This window comes from Dendropsophus ebraccatus, chromosome 14 (assembly GCF_027789765.1).
Source record: "Dendropsophus ebraccatus isolate aDenEbr1 chromosome 14, aDenEbr1.pat, whole genome shotgun sequence".
Taxonomy (NCBI): Eukaryota; Metazoa; Chordata; class Amphibia; order Anura; family Hylidae; genus Dendropsophus; species Dendropsophus ebraccatus.
In genome coordinates, this window is record NC_091467.1 from 40,999,889 (window position 1) to 41,020,977 (window position 21,089).

The following is a 21,089-nucleotide window of genomic DNA, read 5'->3' on the forward strand; positions in this document are numbered from 1 at the left end:
TTTAGGCCATTGCATATCTTACGTTCTAGGTTAATGTCAGTTTTGTGGGAAAGTCTATACAGTAGGTTAGAAAAATAAAAATGATCTGCGTGGCTGTCTATCTGTAATACCATTTCATTAACCAATAACTATATCTTAATATTAAGTTAAATAGCCACCATATGTTTAACAAACATTGCATAAATCAACGGTACAAATAGATATAACAGACATTGTAACGGATTTACAGTAAAATGCCTCTTTCTTTACTTATGAGTAATCTTAAGAGACAATATGGATTATCAAAGACTCAATTAAATGGTGACCAGAGACGTCTAAGGAGAATAAAGGGGTAGAAGAAGTGAGCTGCTGGAGAGAGACAGCCAGCAATACTACTTCTCTCATATTTTCTTATATAACAGCTTATTCTAAAAAGTCACTTGAATGTCCTGGTATGCTTTAAGTATCTTTATAAATACATTGGGGGGGGGGGGGGTGGGTTACTAAAAACTAACAGCAAATCTATCTGGCTGAACGCTGCTTTCAAATACTTTTGAGTGCAGTTATTGGCTGCTGTAGGAAAACTGGTCAGTCTTGTTGTTAGACAGTTTTCATTGCCACCAATGTATTTATATAGATACTTAAAGAGGTACTCCGGGCTGGGGTCATTTTTATTGTACAGCGCTGGGTCCCGGATCGCGCCGCCCCATTTTCCCGTCTGGCTGCCGCTTCCTGGTCTGAGCTGCGGCTTAAAACGTGACGTCTCAAGCCAGCTCAGCCATTTAGCGGCCTAGGCAGGACTCTGCCACAACCATTAAATGGCTGAGCTGCCTTGAGACGTCACGTCTCAAGCCGCAGCTCAGACCAGGAAGTGGCAGCTGGACGGGAGAACAAGGCGGTGCGATCCGGGACCTGGTGTTGGAACCGGGGAGGTAAGTGACCGTCTGCTTCTATATCCACCCCCTCCCCGGCTGTACACTGAAAATGACCCCAGCCTGGAGTACCCCTTTAAAAATACTCTCAGTAGTTTTATACTGTCCTATCAAAGGGAAGCAGGGAAGCATAACCTAGTGACAGAGAAGCTGAACAGAATGATGTATCAATGACATCTTTCTGTGCAGCTAAGTTATATCTTTATAAATAACAGAATCTGAGCACAAAAACGCTTACACTAGTCCTATTATGTGCTTGTGCTTAGTAGACCTCGATATTAATAAGCACCAGTTCCATCTGCCCTCTGATTGTCAGTTGTCTATCTATGCTGTGTATATACCGTGTATAGGCAGACAGCTGTCGATCAGCAGCTGGAGGGTGGAAGGAGTGGTGTGTCATGAAGGCAAAACAATAGCATACCAGAATGATGTACGTAATACATTGTTCTGTCACTAGTTTATGCTGTCCTTATTTTGGGGAACATTAACCTAGTGACAGATTTCCTTTAAAACATACCTATTTTAAAATTTTCCTACTTTGACATAAAAAATAAAGCCAAATGTATGTCAGAAAAAAAGACACAAAAAGTATTTAAACATCCAAACGAGAGAAAAAAAACCTTGAATGTGTGAAACTGGCCCAGTCTTAAACTGGTCAAGGATGAGTATAAAGTGGGCTTTCCAATGAATTGGGAATTTACTACAATAGATGGCTGTAATTGGAAATTTGAGGTTCTTTCACTTTTGATTATGCAATGCTCAAGTCTGTTCCCCATGCGATCTTTCTTTTAGTTTCCAAATAGTTTTCCCAACCAATAGGAGAATCTTATATAACAAACAACCAGAAAAACAATATTGTCAGCAGGTAAGACATTTCAGTCCCAGAAAAGTAGCCGGATCTTTTATACTGGTTTCACGTTTCGCTTATTCTCATTGAGCTTACATTGTAGAGACTGTTCCTGTTTTCTTTAAAGTTCAAGAATGTTTTGGACAATAACAATCGCAGCAGTGCTTCTGCTTCCGTCTTATGAATTCTTTGAAAACAAAGGTAAGGAAAAGAAGCTTTTTTTTGTTTTAAATGTGTCTAGGATGTGTATGTATATCGAACCAGACAAAAACGAAAACATAAAAACATAGCATATGCACGCCTTTATTGGATTAATGCACATGTACAGTACATGAAGTTTTACATTTGCCTAGGAAACCCTTTTAAAGGTGGAATTCTGGGGGTGATAGGAATAAGCAGTTTGATAAATTGTAGTTGCAAACCCCTATTGTATTATATTTTCTTCCACTGTGTTGTTCATCCATTAGTGCAACATTTGTTAAAGGAGTTATCCAGTTAGGTAAAATATATGTGGAATCCTGGAGACAATTCATTCCATACATGTCATTACCTTATCAGTCTCCTTATCCAGTTCTGAGGCTGCTGCTTTGTGCTGAAGACACAGAAAACTGTGTGTAAGCTGTTCACTCCATCTCCCCCTCCTTCCCCTCCTTTCCGAGACTGCTCATGTAAACAGCTGATTCTGCACTGAATTTAAAGCTGATTCTGCACTGCAATGATGGGAGGATTAATCTGAGGTTGCTGATGACCTCAATGTGATTAACCCTCCCTGGGTCACAGACAGCTGATACAGACAGCCAGGGACGCTACTTACATGTGTTTACATGAGCCGTCTTGGATGGGAGGGCAGAGGAGGGGGAGACAGAATGAACAGCTCACATGCAGTTTTCTGTGTCTTCATCAGAAAACAGCAGGCTCAGAACTGAGGGAAAGCAACTGATAAGGTAATAACAAGTATGGAACAAATGTCTCCAGGAGGGGGGATGATTCCACATGTATTTTACCTAACTGGATAACCCCTTTAAAGTGTACCTGCCGAGCAGCGAAAGCTGTGAATGCTGTACAGGAGTAAGGGCCTTTTTACACGGGACGATTATCGTGTGGAAAAACCTTATATTGTTCGAATTTAGACTATAATCATTCTGTATAATTGCAGGGAATGATCGAAAAATCGTTCTAATAGTAACTAACGACTATCGTTCTGTGTAATATGGTGAAAGATTTCAGGTTAATGATAAACAATCTTGTTTGCAATCGTTTATCGTTAAAAATTGCTTTGTCTAATAGGACCCTAAGGCCTCGTTTACACAGAGCAAGAGCGGCGGAATTGCGCGAGCCTCCCATAAAGTGTCATTATGACACAGAGGCTGGCGGCATTCCGCCACTCTTGCTCTGTGTGCACAGGGCCTAAAATGTCACAATTACCTTAAAGTTGTTTGTCTTTCTCCAGATACAACAACCCCCACCCTCCTCCTCCCCTCCACCCTTCCCCTCCCCTCCACCCTTCCCCTCCGCATTGACTATAGGCAGTTGTAACATGACACTTCAGAGGGATGAGATTTCCGAAATTTTATTTTTAGCAGAGTAAGGGACTTATTACGCCAACAGATTATCTGACCAATCTAATAATCTGTTGGTGTAATAGGGCCCTAAGGGTCCTATTAGACAAAGTCATTTTTAACAATTAAACAATTACATTGTTAATGAGACTGTTTATCGTTAACCCGAAATCGTTCACCATATTACAAAAAATGATAGTTTTTAATTACGATCCTTACTACAATTGTTTACTTCATCTTATCCCAGCAAATGAAAGAACGATGGAGAATTACACTGGACGATTAGTGAACGAATGCGGAATTACAGTGAACGATTAACAATGATTTTGGTGTCAGCACCAAAGGACTTCTCGTTGGTCATTTGATCGTTTCCTGCATTTACACAAAAACGATTATCGTTTAAATTAGAACGATATAATAAGAATTTGTACAATGAGTTAAGGAAGACGGGGAACAGGAAGGTATATAAAAATATAAAATATGTAAATATAGAGGAATCAATAATAAGATATATTACAGTCTCTTACATTTACTTGTTGTACTTCTCCCTCACAAATAGCGCCACACAGGCTGATAGAACTTGAAAAAAAAAAGACAACCTTCCTTTTTTCTGGTTTTGCAATCTTTTTTTGAACAGAATGTATTCCTGAAAATTAACGGTCTGCTACATTTCTGGTGTATTGTGAAAGTTGTAGCAGCATGTCAGAAGTTCTCATTGGGGGGATAAGTGTCTGAAAGGAGAACCTGCAACGATCACTAAAATTAGGAGACAAAAGTGCTGGGCTGAGCATTGTGCCTGTTTGTGTCTACAGTGTGAGTGGTTTATTAATTTGTAGAAAGTGCATAAGACTTTTCAAGGAGAGACAATCAGAAATAAATGAAGACGGGGCTCAGCTTTGCACTTCTGCCACATGTCCATCATTGAATTCTGTTTGACAGTTTATATACAGAAAGGTGCAGAACAGGCTAAAGGTGTTTACTATTGACCAACGAAGGATAGCTAAAGGTTCAGGGGCAGCGGTGCAGAAGCTAGGCTTGGCCCCCTCTTAATCTACCCGGAAAGACTAAAAGAGGTTGTGTCACAAAGCTGGTAAAGATGGTAAAATCAGAACAAAAGAGAACAAATGTGCTGTTTTTAGTAAATTACTTTACATCCCTGTCCCCAGTATGGAGGACATAACTATACATCAGTTTAGACCTAGTTTTCTGAATGACACAAGCTCTTAAAGGGTACTTTCACACGTACCGGATCCGCAGCAGATTTCATCTAAATAACTGAAGACAGCATCAAATCTGCAGCAGATCTGCTGCGGATCCTGTACATGTGAACACACCCTAAGGATCTAAATCTGTATAGACTGGAGGAAATAAGGGGGCAAGATTGATTTAAATATTAAAGACCTAAATAAGGCTCAGGAGTAAGAAACTGAACACAAGAACGAAGGGGCACAGTCTGAGGTTAGTTGGGAAAAAGATCAGAAGCAACAAGAAAATATTATTTTACTGAAAGAGTAGTAGATGCTTGGAACAAACTTCCAGCAGAGGTGGTTGGCAAATCCACAGTAAGTGAATGTAAACCTGCCTGGGATATACATAAATCTATCCTAACATAATAAGAAAGGAATAAATATTAGAGCAGATTAGTTGAAGCAAACAGACTTATTCTGAGGACAATCTTCTGTGTTTCTAAGTATATGGGGCCCATCTGTCAACTGTATCTGTACACTAAGGGGTTTGTATTGTAGGTACACACTAGGAAATTCCCCTCATGCATACCTCTGATAGACCCTGTAGGATGCAGTGTGAAAACAGCCTTACACACCGAAATGTAATTGAAGTATTTTCTCTGTCAGGTTGTTTTGCTACATATACTTTATTATTTTATTACCGCTGTTTGGCAGGGTTCCCAGAAATAGCAAGTTCAACAGGTCCAGCTTTCTCCATACTGAGGCAATATCCTCCCATGTCAGATTTACAGCTATTTTTAGGGCACATGGTTTCCCAGATCTGCTTTGGTGTTGCCCTAACATGAATTATGCACAAAAATGTGCTATTGGAAGCAGCTAACAGATATCTGTATAACTACAAAAACCACCATTTAATCTTAGACATGGATTTTTTTTAAATGTGAAATTAAAGCTGCATAACCGAAGGTAATTGGTGCCCGGATGTCCAGGTCAAATTTAAGCAATGTCTCGTCTGCTAAGGGACATAACGCTTTTGTTTTCCACCTACAGGGTTGGTTGGGTGTCATTTTTTGCGGCATGATCTCTAGTTTTTATTAGTATCATATTGGTGTAGGAGAAACATTTGCCGTGCACCGTGTGGGAACAATAATGTTGTTTTGTTTTTGTTTTTTTGCTTTTCATTTACACTTTTCACCATGCAGGAACAATATTGTTAAAGTTTAATAGATTGGACAATTCTGCATGCTAAGATATGTAATATGTTTATTTGTATAATGGGAAAGGGGGATCTGTATTATTGGCGATCTGTGCATAGAGTCTGCCTGACAGCAGACTCTATGCACAGATCGCTGATCCGACAGGACAAAGGTAAGTGGCTTACCACCGCCTTTTGGTACAAGTACCTGCAAGGGTCCCGATCAGTCAGTGACAGGTACTTATTGACAGGCAGCTGTGAGACCGTGGCTGTCTGAGATTAGCTCAAGCACCAGCCACACTGATGTGTACAGGACCACTCACATTGAAGCGGTCCCGCACACATTTAAAGCCCCTTTAGTTCAGGACTGTATATACACGTTCCTGCTGCACGGAGCATGTGCAATAAGAACGTATATATACATATTATGGACCTAAAGGGGTTAATATGGAATATGCAGTTCTGCTTTTTGTTGATGTTCTAAGCATACAAAGCAAATATATAAACATACAGCTACATGGGCTTTAGTATGTACTTTATTTCTTGAAGAACAGCTAGGTAGATAGAGGTTATATGTATAAGTTAAGATACGGTCCCCTTTAACTGTGTCAGCCAGTTGCGCAGTTGTAGAGGCAGCAGTTGCACTGAAGACTTGGTGCTTGAGGGGGCCCAATGGCCCCTTTGCTACATAAGTAGAGACCAATAATATACAATAAGTGGCAGATAGCAGGTGGGTTACAGATTCTGCTTTGGGCCCAGGAGCTGCAAGGTACAAGATAGGCCAGGTTCTGCCACTCAGGACAGAAAAGTCAAAGTGTTAGTTTTCCCTTCAACCCATTTTATGAGACTTGAGCCAGTTTCTTAGCTTTTTGTAAGTTAACAATGCAGTTTTTCAGTAAAGAAAAATCAGTTTTTACTACTTAGTAACAAAGGATGTAGGACTAACCAGCCCCCCCACACACACACACTGTACAGGACATGGTGCTCCACTAATTCAGCACCATGTGAGCAGCATCTCCCCCTTGATGTCCCTTGCAAGTCTCTTCCTCCTTATTGCTTCAGTTTAAAAAAATAAATATATTTTTGGATCTGCTTCTAGATGATTAAGTTCACATATAATTCCAAAGTGTGGTGCAAAAAGTGGTCTTTAATTGGACTAAGGGGGTTGTCTTCTTATTGAGAGGCAGCATCCTTGGACTATAATGGGAAAAAAGTGGTGACAGAAAAAAGTGACCACTGCAGTACATTGCAATGCATATAGATAAGTAGCAAGATACTATTTTATCCTTATTTTATGTTATAAGGCAATATGTACAAACAAACAGTGTCGGACTGGCCCACCAGAGGACCAGAGGATCCTCCGGTGGGCCCCCAGCTTTAGAACCTACACAAATACTGACTGAAATATTTTTTTTCCACTGGTCATTCATTGGTGGGCCCTCAGGATCATTTCCTCTGGTGGGCCCCAGATACCCCTGTCCGACACTGCAAACAACTATGATAAAACTAATTTAAATTTTTATTTTATTAGTTTAATTTTCCTTTGTTTTGTTTTTGTAATTACCTATTGTTATCCTGTCGGGCTAACTATCTATTGTATATTTATGTGCATGAATTTATTGTTTATGCATTTGTCTTTTCTTTTCTGAAGCATTGTATTGGTATACTGTATATAGTACTGGTGCTAATGAAGAAAATGATGGGCGTTTAACTCTCCTATTTGCAGTGACCATTCCAGTTACTCATCGGCTTGGTCAGCTAGGAGAAGAGATAATACTGGACTGTAATACGTCTTTTCCTTATGTTCAGTGGAAGTTTAATGGAAGGAAAATTGTGAACAGTGATGATATATATTCAAATTTTAGCCGTCACCTCATTCTAGCCGATGCAAAAAAACACCAGAGTGGTAACTACACTTGTCATCACCCGCACACCAATGAGATCTTATCCCTAACAGAACTACAACTTGGACGTAAGTTTAATCCTTCTATTTCCTGTTATCTGGGATTATAACTTTAAGGCTACGTTCACACTACTACAGTGTGGAGCACTGCCTTATCTGCTATGGGAACCCGGCCGGAGCGTATGCACATAGTATACACTCCGGCCGGGATCCCATACGGCGCTGCAAAGAACTGATATGTCAGTTTTCTGTGGCCGCAATTCAGTGAATTGAGACCTGTCAGTTCACACAATGAAGCAAGCGGCTCCGGCCACAAGCTTCATAGTGTGCTGTGAGGAGTTCTGATGCGGGCGCGCGCTGATACTGGCCGGGATGATCTTTGCAGAGACCGGCCGTTCCGTGACCCAGCCGGGTCACGGAACGGCTGGTCTCTAACGTAGTGTGAACATAGGCTAAGGGGGTATTCTCATGTCAAATAATAGTTATACTATTTTACTTAAATACTTGTAAGGCTTACCAAGTTAAATATTTTTTAAAATACATTCATTTAGTAAACTTGTGTCCTCCTCCTCACATACTATTGTTTCCATTGCATTGTTGACAGATCATTGTCTAGGTTACAGACCACCAGTCTGCTCTAAGACAGTGGGCGGGCTGGTGTATATATAGCTATAATGTAGATGTGTAGAGATATAGGGAGGCATTTATTAAGTCCGGCGTTTTTTACGCCGGACTTAAAAATGCCCCCGCAGCTCCGGCGGTACGGGGATTTATGCAGAGGCGGACTGCCTGTACATAAATCCTGTGCGCGCCGGTGCGCACCGCCGAAAACCTACGCCAGCTGAGGACTGGAGTAGGTTTTCGGCGTACATTTGGGCGGAACGGATGATAAATCGCGCGGACTCTGAGTCCGCGCCCTCCGTTCCGCCCACTTCCCGCCTACTTTCCGCCCCCTGGCGTACTCGGCGGAAAGTGCCGATTTGCGATTATTTTATTCGCAAATCGGCCATTTGCGTATAAAATAATACGCAAATCGGCACTTTCCGCCAAAAATCATCCGTCCGCCGGATGATACATGTGGCCCATAGTGTATGTATAATATGTACTGTATAGTACTGTATATATATATATATATATATATATATATATATATATATATATATATGCTTTTAGCGCAGAGTGGTGGTCTGTAAACTTGAGAATGAGCTGTCAACAATTCAATGTTCAAGAGCAGCAAATCAAGAGAAGGAATCAAGTTTGCTAAAGGAATGTATTTGCAAAAATATAAAACTTGACAAGCCCATGAGATTAACTATATTAGCTGAGATGGGAATACCGTATTTTCTGGGGTATAAGGTGACTGGGCGTATAAGACGACCCCTGACTTTCAAGAAGATTGTTAGGGGTTCGCCTTATATGCCGGAAAATGTTAACCCCTGCCTGACCACAGCCCTGCTGCGGTCAGGCAGGGGTTAACTACAGCTAAATAAAAAACCAAACAAACAGTTTACTCACCTGGGGCCCGTTCCCGGCCTCTGCGCGCTTCCTGTCCCGTTCTTGGCGCAGGCAGTGTGACGTACTCTAACTGCGCCTGGGATCCCCAAAGCTCTCCCGAGAGCCTCTGTCATTCTTCCGAAGCTCTCCCGGCAGCCGAGCGTCTGAGAGCTTCTCCGATGAGACACTCGGCTGCTCGGGAGAGCTTTGGGGTTCTCCGGCACAGTCAATGTATGTCACACTGCCTGCACCGGGAACAGGCCCAAGGTGAGTTAATTGTTTTTTGTTTTGTTTTTTAGTGGTCGCCCCATACAGAGGGGATGGGGCCATTTTTGAACTCCTCCACTGTATGGGGCGACCATACCCGGCGTATAAGACGACCCCCGATATCTAAGAAGATTGTTTGGGGTTAAAAAGTCGTCTTATACGCCGGAAAATACGGTACCCCTTTAATGGCCTATCTACAGGATAGGCCATCAATGTCTGAGGAGTGGGGTGCTGACTTATGGCACCCCTGCCATGAAAGCTGAGTCTGACTGCCTTCTTCCTCCTCTGCAGTGCAGGTGCTGATAAGTGACATCATCTGAGCTTGAACGGTGTCAGGGTAGCGGTCAATGTTTGCTCTCAGTATAGGCTGCAGGTCCGACATTGCCTGCAGTCTATATTGACAGTTTTCATGCACATGTGCCCATACAGCTAAAAGTGGTGGTCCCTGGCAAGTGTCCTGGATTCCCTGGTTATCGAGCATCAAAGCAGATGATAAAGTGGGTGGTTTGGATGGACATGGGCCAAAGTGGGAGCCATCCACATTCGGTAACGGACCATTCAGTCCTTGACCAGGCCCTATAGTAGCTGCATACCATGCCTCTATGGCAGGTATGCCAATGCATACTATGCTATTGTCTACCTGCTGTATAAAGATTGTAGAGAGGAGTTTACAGTAGGTACTGCAAAACAAACAACATATTGTAAACATCTACTATATGATCGCTTGGTTCCATAACACTCTTCACCTTTTTCAGTAAAGAAAAGCTCCAAAATACAAGTACTTTCACTACTTTTGGGGACCTTTAGGGATTTGAAAGTTAATGGAGGTGGGTCCCCCTCTAACAGCCTTATCTGTAAAGAAGAGTGGATAATAAGAGCGCCTCTGTCCCAGTACATCCATCCACCACACAATACCCAGTATAGTCCTGTTATATGGAATATAGATGCTCTTTATAATTTTGTCATGAATAATGGTCTTACTTAGTTCCTCCAGATCGGCTCCATATCCAATGTTGGTCTTCAAGTTATCCAGAAAAAGTAAAATGTTACTGGGACCTGCATCCTGATCCCAATATACACACCTCTTTCCTCACAACATACAGGTAATATCTCTTTATAAAATAAGGGATATAGAATAACTGTAATTTGTAATGTATTTATTATTACCTACACTGAACAAAACTATTTCTATTTGTTGCATTAACACCTTCATGGCCAGACAGTAGATTTATTTACTTTTATATGTTTTTATGTTTTTTTGTGTAATTTTAATATTTTATACAACCACACAATGGCCTTTTTATATAAATTTACTAATAAATAATTAATATATTCATATTTTCATTATTTTGTACAATTCATATAAGCAAAATACATGTAAAATGTATTTTTAAAAGTATTTTTATAATTGCTTGTTTGGTTTGGTACTTTGGTTTGGTTTGGTATACTGTTGATGTTTCACACTAAAACTTTTAATTTCTTCCTGAAAAATGTACATGTGGAGGCTCGTGAGCTGTGCTTGCTCCATTTACGGCGAGTGACGGCTGTATGTTACCTGCCGGTTGTATACTTACCTGCTGACTTCAGTCTGATCCTGGCAGTTAATAGCAACTGCAGAATCTAGATAGTGATTTGGCAGATGCTGTGCCTGTTCTCATTGGCATCCCCAAAATGCAATTCTGAAGAGCTAGTAGAGCATAGATTTCAAAGTTCATAGTTATGTTACAATTTGGCAGTTAGGTATATTACCAATGAAATGACTGCTTATGCAAGGTCCCTTGGGGTACTAAAAAGTGTAAAATAAAATAGTACTACTTTTTAACCCAGGAAAATCTTCTGAAAAGTCAGGGGTCGTTTTATACGCTGGCTGTCGTTTTACAGGGCAGGTGCTAGAAAAATTAGAAACCGGACTGGAGAATCTGCAGTCGCCACATACAGTGGGGGAGCTCAATAACAACCGCATCTCTTACCTATGCAGTGACCATATAAAGGGCAGAGCAAGCTGCAGGTGTCCGGGGTATGGAAAAAAGAGATACAGTAGAGTGGCACAGTAAAACACACCTCTTTCATCCATCTTGCCTGCCCTTGTATCCTATCGGTATTACTGTACCTCCTTCTCTGCCGCACGCTCCATTGTGTGAACTGACAAGTTCTCTGTGGCCGCTATTCAGTGAAAACTGAAGAAAACTGACATGTAGGTTTTTTGCAGCACCGTTAGCGATCCCGGCCAGAGTGTATATTATGTGTATACAGCCGTGATTCTATAGACGGCATCACTATGTAAGTTTCGTGTTAATCATGGCCATTGTTGCAAATCAGCAATAACACCCGTGATTAATATAAAACTTACGTAGTGTGAACATAGCCTAGTAATAAAGAGTTCTAGGAGTAGAGTAGTCAGAGTTATATTCATAGTGGAGGGTGAGGAGCATCGAAGGGAAAGGGAGGGATTACAAACGATGGTCTAGTCCAATAAGAAAAAAGGGTTGGACAACTCCTTTAAGTTTCGCTAAGTGAACAACTATAAAGGAATGATTTTATATGCATTTATACTGTCTGTAGTTTGATCATTGCATCCAATCAAAGACACAATCCACCCTTAATGTATTTATTACTAGGTCAGGCCTAATGGGGCCACCACAAGAATGTATACAGCACGAGATGAATCCACACAGCTGCCTGATAAGTAACTTTCAGATGTTTGAAGAGTTTCCTTATCTTCTTAATGTAACAGCTATCAACCCGCTGGGATCAGTAACACAGCTGCACGATTTCTTTGTGGAGAACATCAGTGAGTTTACAGAAAAAATGGGAAGTTCCGCATTAACGGTATAGTCACAAAGGGCTTTAATGAAGTGTCTAAAAAACACTGCATTATTATACTATAAAAATAAATGTCCAAAACCTTTACTGTTTATATTTTATATTTGTAGCCCTTGCTTATGAACACAAAGAACAATTCATATAAAATATTAACATTCCCGCAATGGTAAGACACACTTTTTTTTTTTTTAGCAAGAAAACATCTTGCTAAAAAGTGCACGCTTTCATGATGCCATGTAATATGCAGACCGTTATGTGTGAAACTGGCCTTAGTTTAGATATTACTTTGCTTGACGTGCACCAGCCAGACTTCTGAGACAGTTCTTGATGTGCAGTTTTTGGCACACAGCAGCACGATTTAGCCCCACCCCATTTTTCATACCCGGCTCTAGAGATGAGCGAATCTACAGTAGGAACAAAGTGCTTTTTTCCTATCAGGACTCTGCTCATCAGGCTGAAGGCTTTAAAGTCTGCTCCTATCACTGCCGCTTCTCCATAGGTGCTGGAAAAAGATGGATCCAGTTCTGGGAAAGTTCCAGTTTCCCAGGACTGAATCCATCTTTCTCCAGCACCTGGGGAGAAGCGGCAGGAAGTGGAGCAAACTTTAAAGCCCGCAGCAGAATCCCGATAGGAAAAAAAACCATTTTGTTCCTACTGTAGATTCACTCATCTATAGCCAGCGCAAAAGTGTTTCTAAAATGTCTAAAACCTATAATAAATATTGAAAATAAGTCTTGTGCGACACTTTTTGGACAGAATTCTAGCACAGACCCTGCAACGAGCCTGAACTCTGCCTGGGCAAAAATGTTAGGACCTTGGCTATCAGCTCGAGATCAACTTCCCTGATGCTCTGGAGAGTAGCAAACAATTTTTAAAAAAACTTTTACGATGCGGCGACGTCTTTAGCACGCCGCGCATGCGCAGTTTGGCAGGGGTAGACGCTGACGTACTGCGGCATGCTAAAGACGCCACTGCAGCGCTGGAGTGGAACGCCGGCCCCGGGTGACATCAGCAGAGTGCAGGCCTTTCAATCACGCCTCTCTGGGCGTGATTACATTGCTCGCAACCGCCCAAGACCATGACTACATACGCCCACCGTGACTACTTACATCTATTTACCATACAGCGCGGGACTTCAGAAATGTAAGATTACGATGTAAACAAGGAGGGCACGGAGGGTACAGGGGTATGTTTAGGAAGCGTGCTGGGTGATGTACCAGCACGTTTCCTTATCATTAGGGGCATATTCGGTGTGATTGGTTCCCTTTAAATGATGTGACTGGAGAACACGTTAACCCCTTCTCGTCAGTAACATGTACATATATATACACGTTCCTACTGCACATACCCAATGCAGTAGGAATGTATATATACGTTCCTGACTACAGGGGCTTCCTGATGTGAGCGTGAGCGCTGCAGAGAGGGCGATCCTGCTCACATTAATGTCCGGGGCCTGGAGGTAATGAGAGTCAGCTGCAATCCCGCAGCCTACTCTCATTAACCCCTTAAACGTGCTCAGTGACAGATCAAGCATCTGTCGCTGAGTGATTGGGAAGCCCGTAGCCGTTCTGCGGGGGTCCCAATCGCATGTGCTGACAGGCGGGGGTAAGCTCCTTACCTCCATCCTGTCGGTTCGGCGATCTATGTACAGAGTCTCATCTATACATAGATCGCTGATAACACTGATCTATGCTATGATGCACTGATGATTGCATATTTTACAGTGATAAAAGAGTAAAAAAAAAAGTAATAAAAAAAGTTTTATTAGAGTATTAAAACAACCCTTATAATCCCCCTCCCAATAAAAGTTTCAAAGACCCCCTTGCCCATTATAAAAATAAATAATAAATTACATATTGTAGCGTTCAGAATTGTCCGATCTATTAAAATATAACATTATTGTTCCTGCACAGTGAACGGCGTAAAGGGAATTAAAAACAAACCCCACCAGGATTGCTGATTTTATTAAATTATAAATCACAAAAAAAATCTCTCTTAGAAGAATGGCTCTTAGAAGGCGAGGGGAACATTGCATTAATCTGACCCAGACTTTTGTGCATCAAAGTGCTCTGTCTTGAAGGGGTTAAAGATTTGCACAATTGTCAATATGTGAAAGCCATAATAGCCATTACCTATAGTAGTTCATAATATTTTATTCTGTATTGTTTAATAGTACGTCCTGATCCTCCAGTGAATGTCACTGTATCTTCCATGTGTCGTGAAAGCAAGAAGTTACATATACAATGGAAGCCTCCACATTCTTGGCCATACCCAGAGATTTTTCCATTGAAGTACAAGGTCCGTTACAGAAGGGAGGGTTCCAAATCCTACATCACGGTAAGAAATAGAATGGTATTAGGCCCCCTTCACACGTCCGGAAAATCTGTCCGGATTTCCGGACTCATAGGCTAACATTAGACATGGACACCCTTCTGGATTTTTCCGTAAGGGTGTCCGTTCCGGAAAATAGGACCGTTTTTTTTAGATCCCTTCCTATTTTCGTCCAGAAATCGGTCACGGACGCCCCCATAGAAGTCTATGGGAGCGCTGGAATCACAGCATTTTCCTGATGTACATCAGGAAAGTGCCCGCGATTCCGGATTGGTAGAGAGCCAGCCCCGCTGAGGCACCCGGACCTCAGCACAGGACTGCCTGTCGCCCGATATCCCCCCCCCCACCCGCCCTGCACTCTGGCCGGAGTCCGGACCTCACCACGGGACTGGCCGCTGCCTGATCAACCAAATCCCCCCCCCTGCCCAACCGCTGCACCGCACTCTGCCTGGCACTACAGGGCCAGCCGGCCGCACACTCTCCATCATCCGACCCCCCCCCCCCCCCGGGAACTCACCACTGTGCCGCCCGCTCTCCATCATCCATCATCTGACCCTACACCCCCCCCCCCCCCTCCGGAACTCACCACCGGGCCGCCTGCCACATGCTCCGCACCTCCGACCGCCCCGGACCACTGCACTCTGCCCGCAACCCAGACCTCACCACAGGGCTGCCCCGGACCTCAACCTCGCTGCCCTGACAGAGCAGGATCCAGGACAGGTGAGTTTACCCCTTAGGACTACTACTCCCACCATGCTCTGCTGACAGGTCATGACGGGAGTTGTACTTCTGCAGCCTGTGGCCATTCAGGTTGTAGAACTACAACTCCCACCAGGTCATGATGGAAGTTGTACTTCTGCAGCCTGTGGCCATCCAGGATGCAGAACTACAACTTCCACCATGCTCTGCTGACAGGTCATGATGGAAGTTGTACTTCTGCAGCCTGTGGCCATCCAGGTTGTAGAACTACAACTCCCACCATGCTCTGCTGACAGGTCATGATGGGAGTTGTACTTCTGCAGCCTGTGGCCATCCAGGTTGCAGAACTACAACTCCCACCATGCTCTGCTGACAGGTCATGATAGGAGTTGTACTTCTGCAGCCTGTGGCCATCCAGGTTGCAGAACTACAACTCCCACCATGCTCTGTTGACAGGCCATGATTGGAGTTGTACTTCTGCAGCCTGTGGCCATCCAGGTTGCAGAACTACAACTCCCACCATGATCTGCTGACAGGTCATGATGGGAGTTGTACTTCTGCAGCGTGTGGCCATCCAGGTTCCAGAACTACAACTCCCACCATGTCTTGATGACAGGTCATGATAGGAGTTGTACTTCTGCAGCCTGTGGCCATCCAGGTACACTAGGGGCTGTGTGGGTACCTGTGATGTATGTTGGCATTCTACACCATTCTAACACCTTTTTTTTCTCATCAGGAAATCCTGAAGATTTTTCCTGATGGTTTCCTGATGGTTTTCTGAAAGTAAAAACGGATTACTGTAAGGAAATCCTGATACTTTCCTGATGACATTTGAGGTCTCCTGATCAGGATTTCCTGACAGTAAAAACTGACACAGACGTGTGAATGGGGCCTCAATGTTTCTTTTTATGTTTCATGCTAATGTTTATAGTAAACATTATATAGTGTTATTCTTCTTTAGCTGTATTATTGATGCAAAAGAACAACAAAACAATCCTTCTCCCGGTTCTCAGCTGCTGCTTTCTGCTGAAGAAACACAAATCTGTGTGAGCTTTTCTCCCCCTCCTCCCCCTCCTCCCCCCTCCCTTCTGAGACAAATGATTTAAACTGGTCCCGACTTGCTTCATCTGCAACTTTGTAGCTTCTTTTTAATGCTGGGGGTTGTTAATCTGAGGTGAAGTTGCTAATAATCCTCCCAGCATTACAAAGAAGCTACAATGTTGCAGATACAGCCTGCCAGGGACTTGTTTACATCAGAAGTGAGGGGGGAGGAGGGGGAGACAGAGAGAAAGGCTCACAAACAGAATTTTGTGTTTTCAGCAAAAAAAAGCAGCAGCTGAGAACTGGGGGAAGGATATTGAATAGATAATTGTTATGGAATGAATTATTAGTCTCAAAGCAACATACCAAAAGTTATGTATGAATGGAATACCCCTTTAAATGTTTCCAGTAAGTGTTGATTATTTTATATATTTTTTTACATTATTATGGACAGCCATATTGCCTGAGCTTTCTCAGTGTGCTGACCAGCTGCCATATAGCAGTCTCCTGAAGGCCTTCATGCCTGCTATGGTGCATTTGCTATTATAGCTTATAGCTTATAGACAGGCTGTACTACCACTTTTCTCCAAAAATAGGACCTACCCCGAAAATTAGACCTAGCTTTATTTTACAGGTCTTTTGCAGTAGGCTTGAAATATAAGCCGCACTCAAAAGACAAGGCCTAATTGAAATCAAGTGACCAGATCCCTGACACTGGGCGGCTAAGCATCAGCCAAGCAGTACCAGACTTTTTATGCCCTGGCCAACACAGGCTGCAGGGGAGGCAGGAGTGGTAAAAAGATGCACAGTCAGGGACAGTAAATATGGGGGGACAGGGGGTACGTGGACCAATTACAAAGGGGGAGGGAGATATAAAGTATGAGAACTACACTATCCGCAGAGGGGGATGCATACAGTATGCTGGAACAAATACAGGGGGGGGGAGGGGAGGGAGGCATACAGTATGGGGAGCTTACTGCACAGAGGGGATATATACATTATGGGGGAAGAACCACAGAGGAGGGTGGTATACAATATGGAGGCTGAACTGCAGGGGAACTTATAGTATAGGAGCCTAAGTATGGACATACAGTATGGCGTCTAACTACTGTATGAGGCTACAGTGTAGGGGATGCACCATGTTTCTCTGAAAATAAGCTTTAGTCCTTTTTCCACATTTCTCTGTCTTATTTTCAGAGAAATGTGATAGTAGATTGACAGTAGAAAAAAAGAAAGCTCAAGTAAAAAAAAAAAAAAAAAGTTTGTATACGTAGCTCTCACTTAATCCTGCAGACCAGGGTTGCAGCTCTAGCCATGTATCAGATATGTTTTTAACTACTCAAGTGTCTTATTGCTAGGACAAAGGAGATACATTTTGGCATTAGAAGAGTTAACCTTTAATCTTTTTTTTGTATAGCAGCATTTTATATTCCACAGCTGTTCCTTCTACTGTGTAGTTTCTTTCAGAGCCAAAATGGTTAACACTGTAAAAGTTAATTTTTTGACTTAAAAAAAAACTGGATTATAGTCGGCTTGTATTTTCAATTATTTTGTTTATACCCTGCAGGTTGGACCCTATGAGAAGACCTCTTTGATTCTTGGGGGAATTCGACCAGGGTCCACTGTACATGTCCAGGTGGCGGCCAAAGATATTTCTGACTTGGGACATGACAGTCATTGGAGTGAAGTTGTGACTGGTCGTCCATGGAACCCATATGATTTTATATGTTTTCCAGGACAAGTAAACAAAAAATAAGCAAATACATAAAGCCATGAAAATGAAAATAACAATGAAAATAACTATATTCTGTAATGTATAATATAATGGGAAAATAGCAGAACAAAGCTCTGTTTATAACTAAGTTCTGCAATATAATCTGATTCTTTCTATGCTTTTTAATATGGAGATTGTGACCTAAATGTGGAGCTCTTTAAGGGTGCATTCACACCTACAGGATCCACAGCGGATTTTCATGCTGCGAGTTTGCAGCGAAATCAGCTGCGGATCCTGTACTGTTAAGCTCAATGGGTCCAATACACGCAGTGGATCCGCTGCCTGCATGGGACCCGGCCCCTTTAACCCCTGTGACGCCGCTGGCCGCCCGCAGCTTACAGCCCCGGCCCCCTTAAACCCCCGCACGCCCGATCACGGCCCCGGCCCCCCCGTTTCTGTCACTGTCCTCCTGCGCAGCTCTGTGATTGGTCCATGCTGAGCACACCACTTTCCCCATTGCTGTCATGTGACCACACAGACCTCTGACAGCAGCCCTGCTTCTCTATTCTAGCCTGTTGTACTACACTACTGCATTATGGGGGTCTGCAGCTTAATTCCTGTATCTAAAAGCTGCTACTGTTTTTCAGGTTTATGCACTTACTATACATAATACACCACATGCTGATTGCTATACTGTACAATAACTTATTGTATGACATATTCAGCTGTTTCAAAATGTAATGTTTTACCTGTTATTCAGAATAAAAAATCATTATTTTTGGGGCATGGAACCAATTGTCTGCATTTCATTGATTTCTTATGGGAAAATTTGCTTTGGTTTAAGAGTGATTTGGATTACAAGCACAGTCCCGAAACGAATTATGTTCGTAATCCAAGGCACCACTGTACTGAGTAAAAATACTGTGTGAGAACATGGCCTCATTCTGTATAACTGTCACAATTGGACCCTCTTAGCTTTCTAAATAATGTGCAAAAGAATCAAAGCCATGTCTTTTCACAGTACAATGATTATTCTTTATTTACATAAGACAATTAGATGAGCGAAACTACAGTAACCACAGAGGAAACTGAATGTAATGGATTAGTCATTGGTTCACTTTGGCCAACTTAAAGTAAACCTGTTGCCTAGAAGCCATAGATACAGTTCTAGAAGACCTCATGACTGCCATCCTGGACTTTTCTGTGCAAGCAATAGTAAATTAATCAGACTAAATTGATGACTGATGCATTTGATTTGTTTTTACGGGTGCCTTCACACACACCCGATCCGCTGCGAATTTGCAGCGAAATCCGCCGCGGATCCAGTGCCCGTTCATCACTAGAGAAAATTCTGATTTGCACAAACCTGAATGATCAGCATTTGAATCCCGCTGTCTGTAGACGGAGGATGCAGTCCGAGGTCCACGTAAAACATGGATGAAGCCATAGACATTCGGCAGGTTTTGCTCATCTCTTCATCACCCCATCCCACATAATTAAGGCGCAGACCCTGGCCGGTTTCAGATGCGGGGTTCGCTCCTCCGCGACCACGTCCCCCCCACTAGACACCAGGGAATGGGAAAAGCTGCTTTTTAAATGCAGCTGTCAACTTTGACAGCTGCATTTAAAAAGCTAATTAGCTGGCATGGCGATTGGAATAGCCGTGGTCCCGGGCTGCATAAAGCACCCAAGATCGTGTCGGTTCAGAGCAGGTTCGCCACGCGGCCCCCCTCTGAACTCACTTAACGACCTCAGGGCGTAAATATACAACTGTGGTAGTTAAGGGGTTAAAAAGGTTAAGGAAAACAATGATAGGCGGAGGTAGAATAATGAAAAGCCCGGGCACGCTTCATGGAGGATAGTGGAAGAACTGGAGCGATGCTGTAATGACGATGGACGGCTTTTGGAGAACCAAAGCTGGCAGTCCCTTGTTTCCAAGGACTAAACAGGAAGTGTGGTGGATGAGTGGGCAGTACTGTGACTGGGCTGCAAATGGAGGAACGTTGCAAAAAAAAAAAAAAAAAAAAGGGGTAAGCATTAAGAATTGCTGAAATTCAACCAGGCAGACCACATAAGGTTTAGCGCTCTCTCATGCACTTCCTCCTGGACCAGGTGTTGGAAATAAGAATGTTTGCGGTTTCATCCACTAGTTTGTGCCGTGAACATAATATTAATTCTTTTATTTGTATAGTGCTAACTAATTCTGCAGCGCTTTACAGGTGTATATTAGGGCTCTCACAGACCCATTAGTCCTTCTACTCTGCACTCATTACCTGTATTAACTGCATTTGCTTGAACTTGTTACCTGTATAAAAAACACCTGTCCACATAATCAATCATACATAATCAGTCACCTCTCCACCATGGCCAAGACCAAGAGCTGTCTAAGGACACCTGGGACACAATTTTAAACCTGCACAAGGCTAGGATGGGGTTGCAGGACAATAGGCATGCAGCTTGGGGAGAAGGCAGAGAGCTGGGACTACAGACTAAAAGGTTACCCTTAGTAACACACTATGCCATCATGGATTAAAATACTGCAGGGCACACAAAGTCCCCGGCTCATACCGGCACATGTCCAGGCCTGTTTGAAGTTCACTGAAGACCATCTGGATGATCCAGAGGAGGGATGGGAGGTCATGTGGTCAGACAAGATCAAAAGAGAACCTTTTGGTATCACCACCACTCACCATGTTTGGAGGAAGAAGAGCGAGTACAACCCAAGGACAGTCTGGAATATAAGGCATGGGGGTAGAAACATCATACTTCAGGATTAATTTTCTGTACAACTATTTAAGGGAGGATAGATGAGGCCATGTATGACAAGATTTTGGCCAACAACCTCATTCGCTCAGTAAGCATTGAAGATGGGTCGTGGCTAGGTCTTCCAACATGACAAGGTCCTAGAATAGCCTAGCCAGTCTTCAGGCCTGAACCCAATAGAAAATGTTTGGAGGAACCTGAAACTTAAAGTTGCCCAGCCACAGCCCTGAAACCAGAAAGATCTGGAGATCTTTATAAAGCAGTGGGGCAAACTTTGTCAAGAACTACAGGAAACATCTAATCCTCTCATTGCAAACAAAGATTTCTGTACCAAATATTAAGCTCTGTTTTCTGT

At 42.8% G+C, this 21,089-nt stretch overlaps 1 protein-coding gene across 1 annotated transcript; it reads left to right on the top strand.

The window, feature by feature from the left end:
• The first annotated feature begins 1,701 nt into the window (after nt 1–1,701).
• On the top strand, nt 1,702–18,742 carry LOC138772518 (interleukin-27 subunit beta-like). Its single transcript, XM_069952965.1, has 7 exons — nt 1,702–1,776; nt 1,886–1,959; nt 7,426–7,671; nt 10,349–10,466; nt 11,982–12,154; nt 14,360–14,523; nt 17,825–18,742. The coding sequence occupies exons 2-7, from the start codon at nt 1,893–1,895 to the stop codon at nt 18,011–18,013; spliced, it is 957 nt and encodes a 318-aa protein (XP_069809066.1). The 5' UTR covers nt 1,702–1,776; nt 1,886–1,892; the 3' UTR covers nt 18,014–18,742.
• Nucleotides 18,743–21,089: the final 2,347 nt, after the last annotated feature.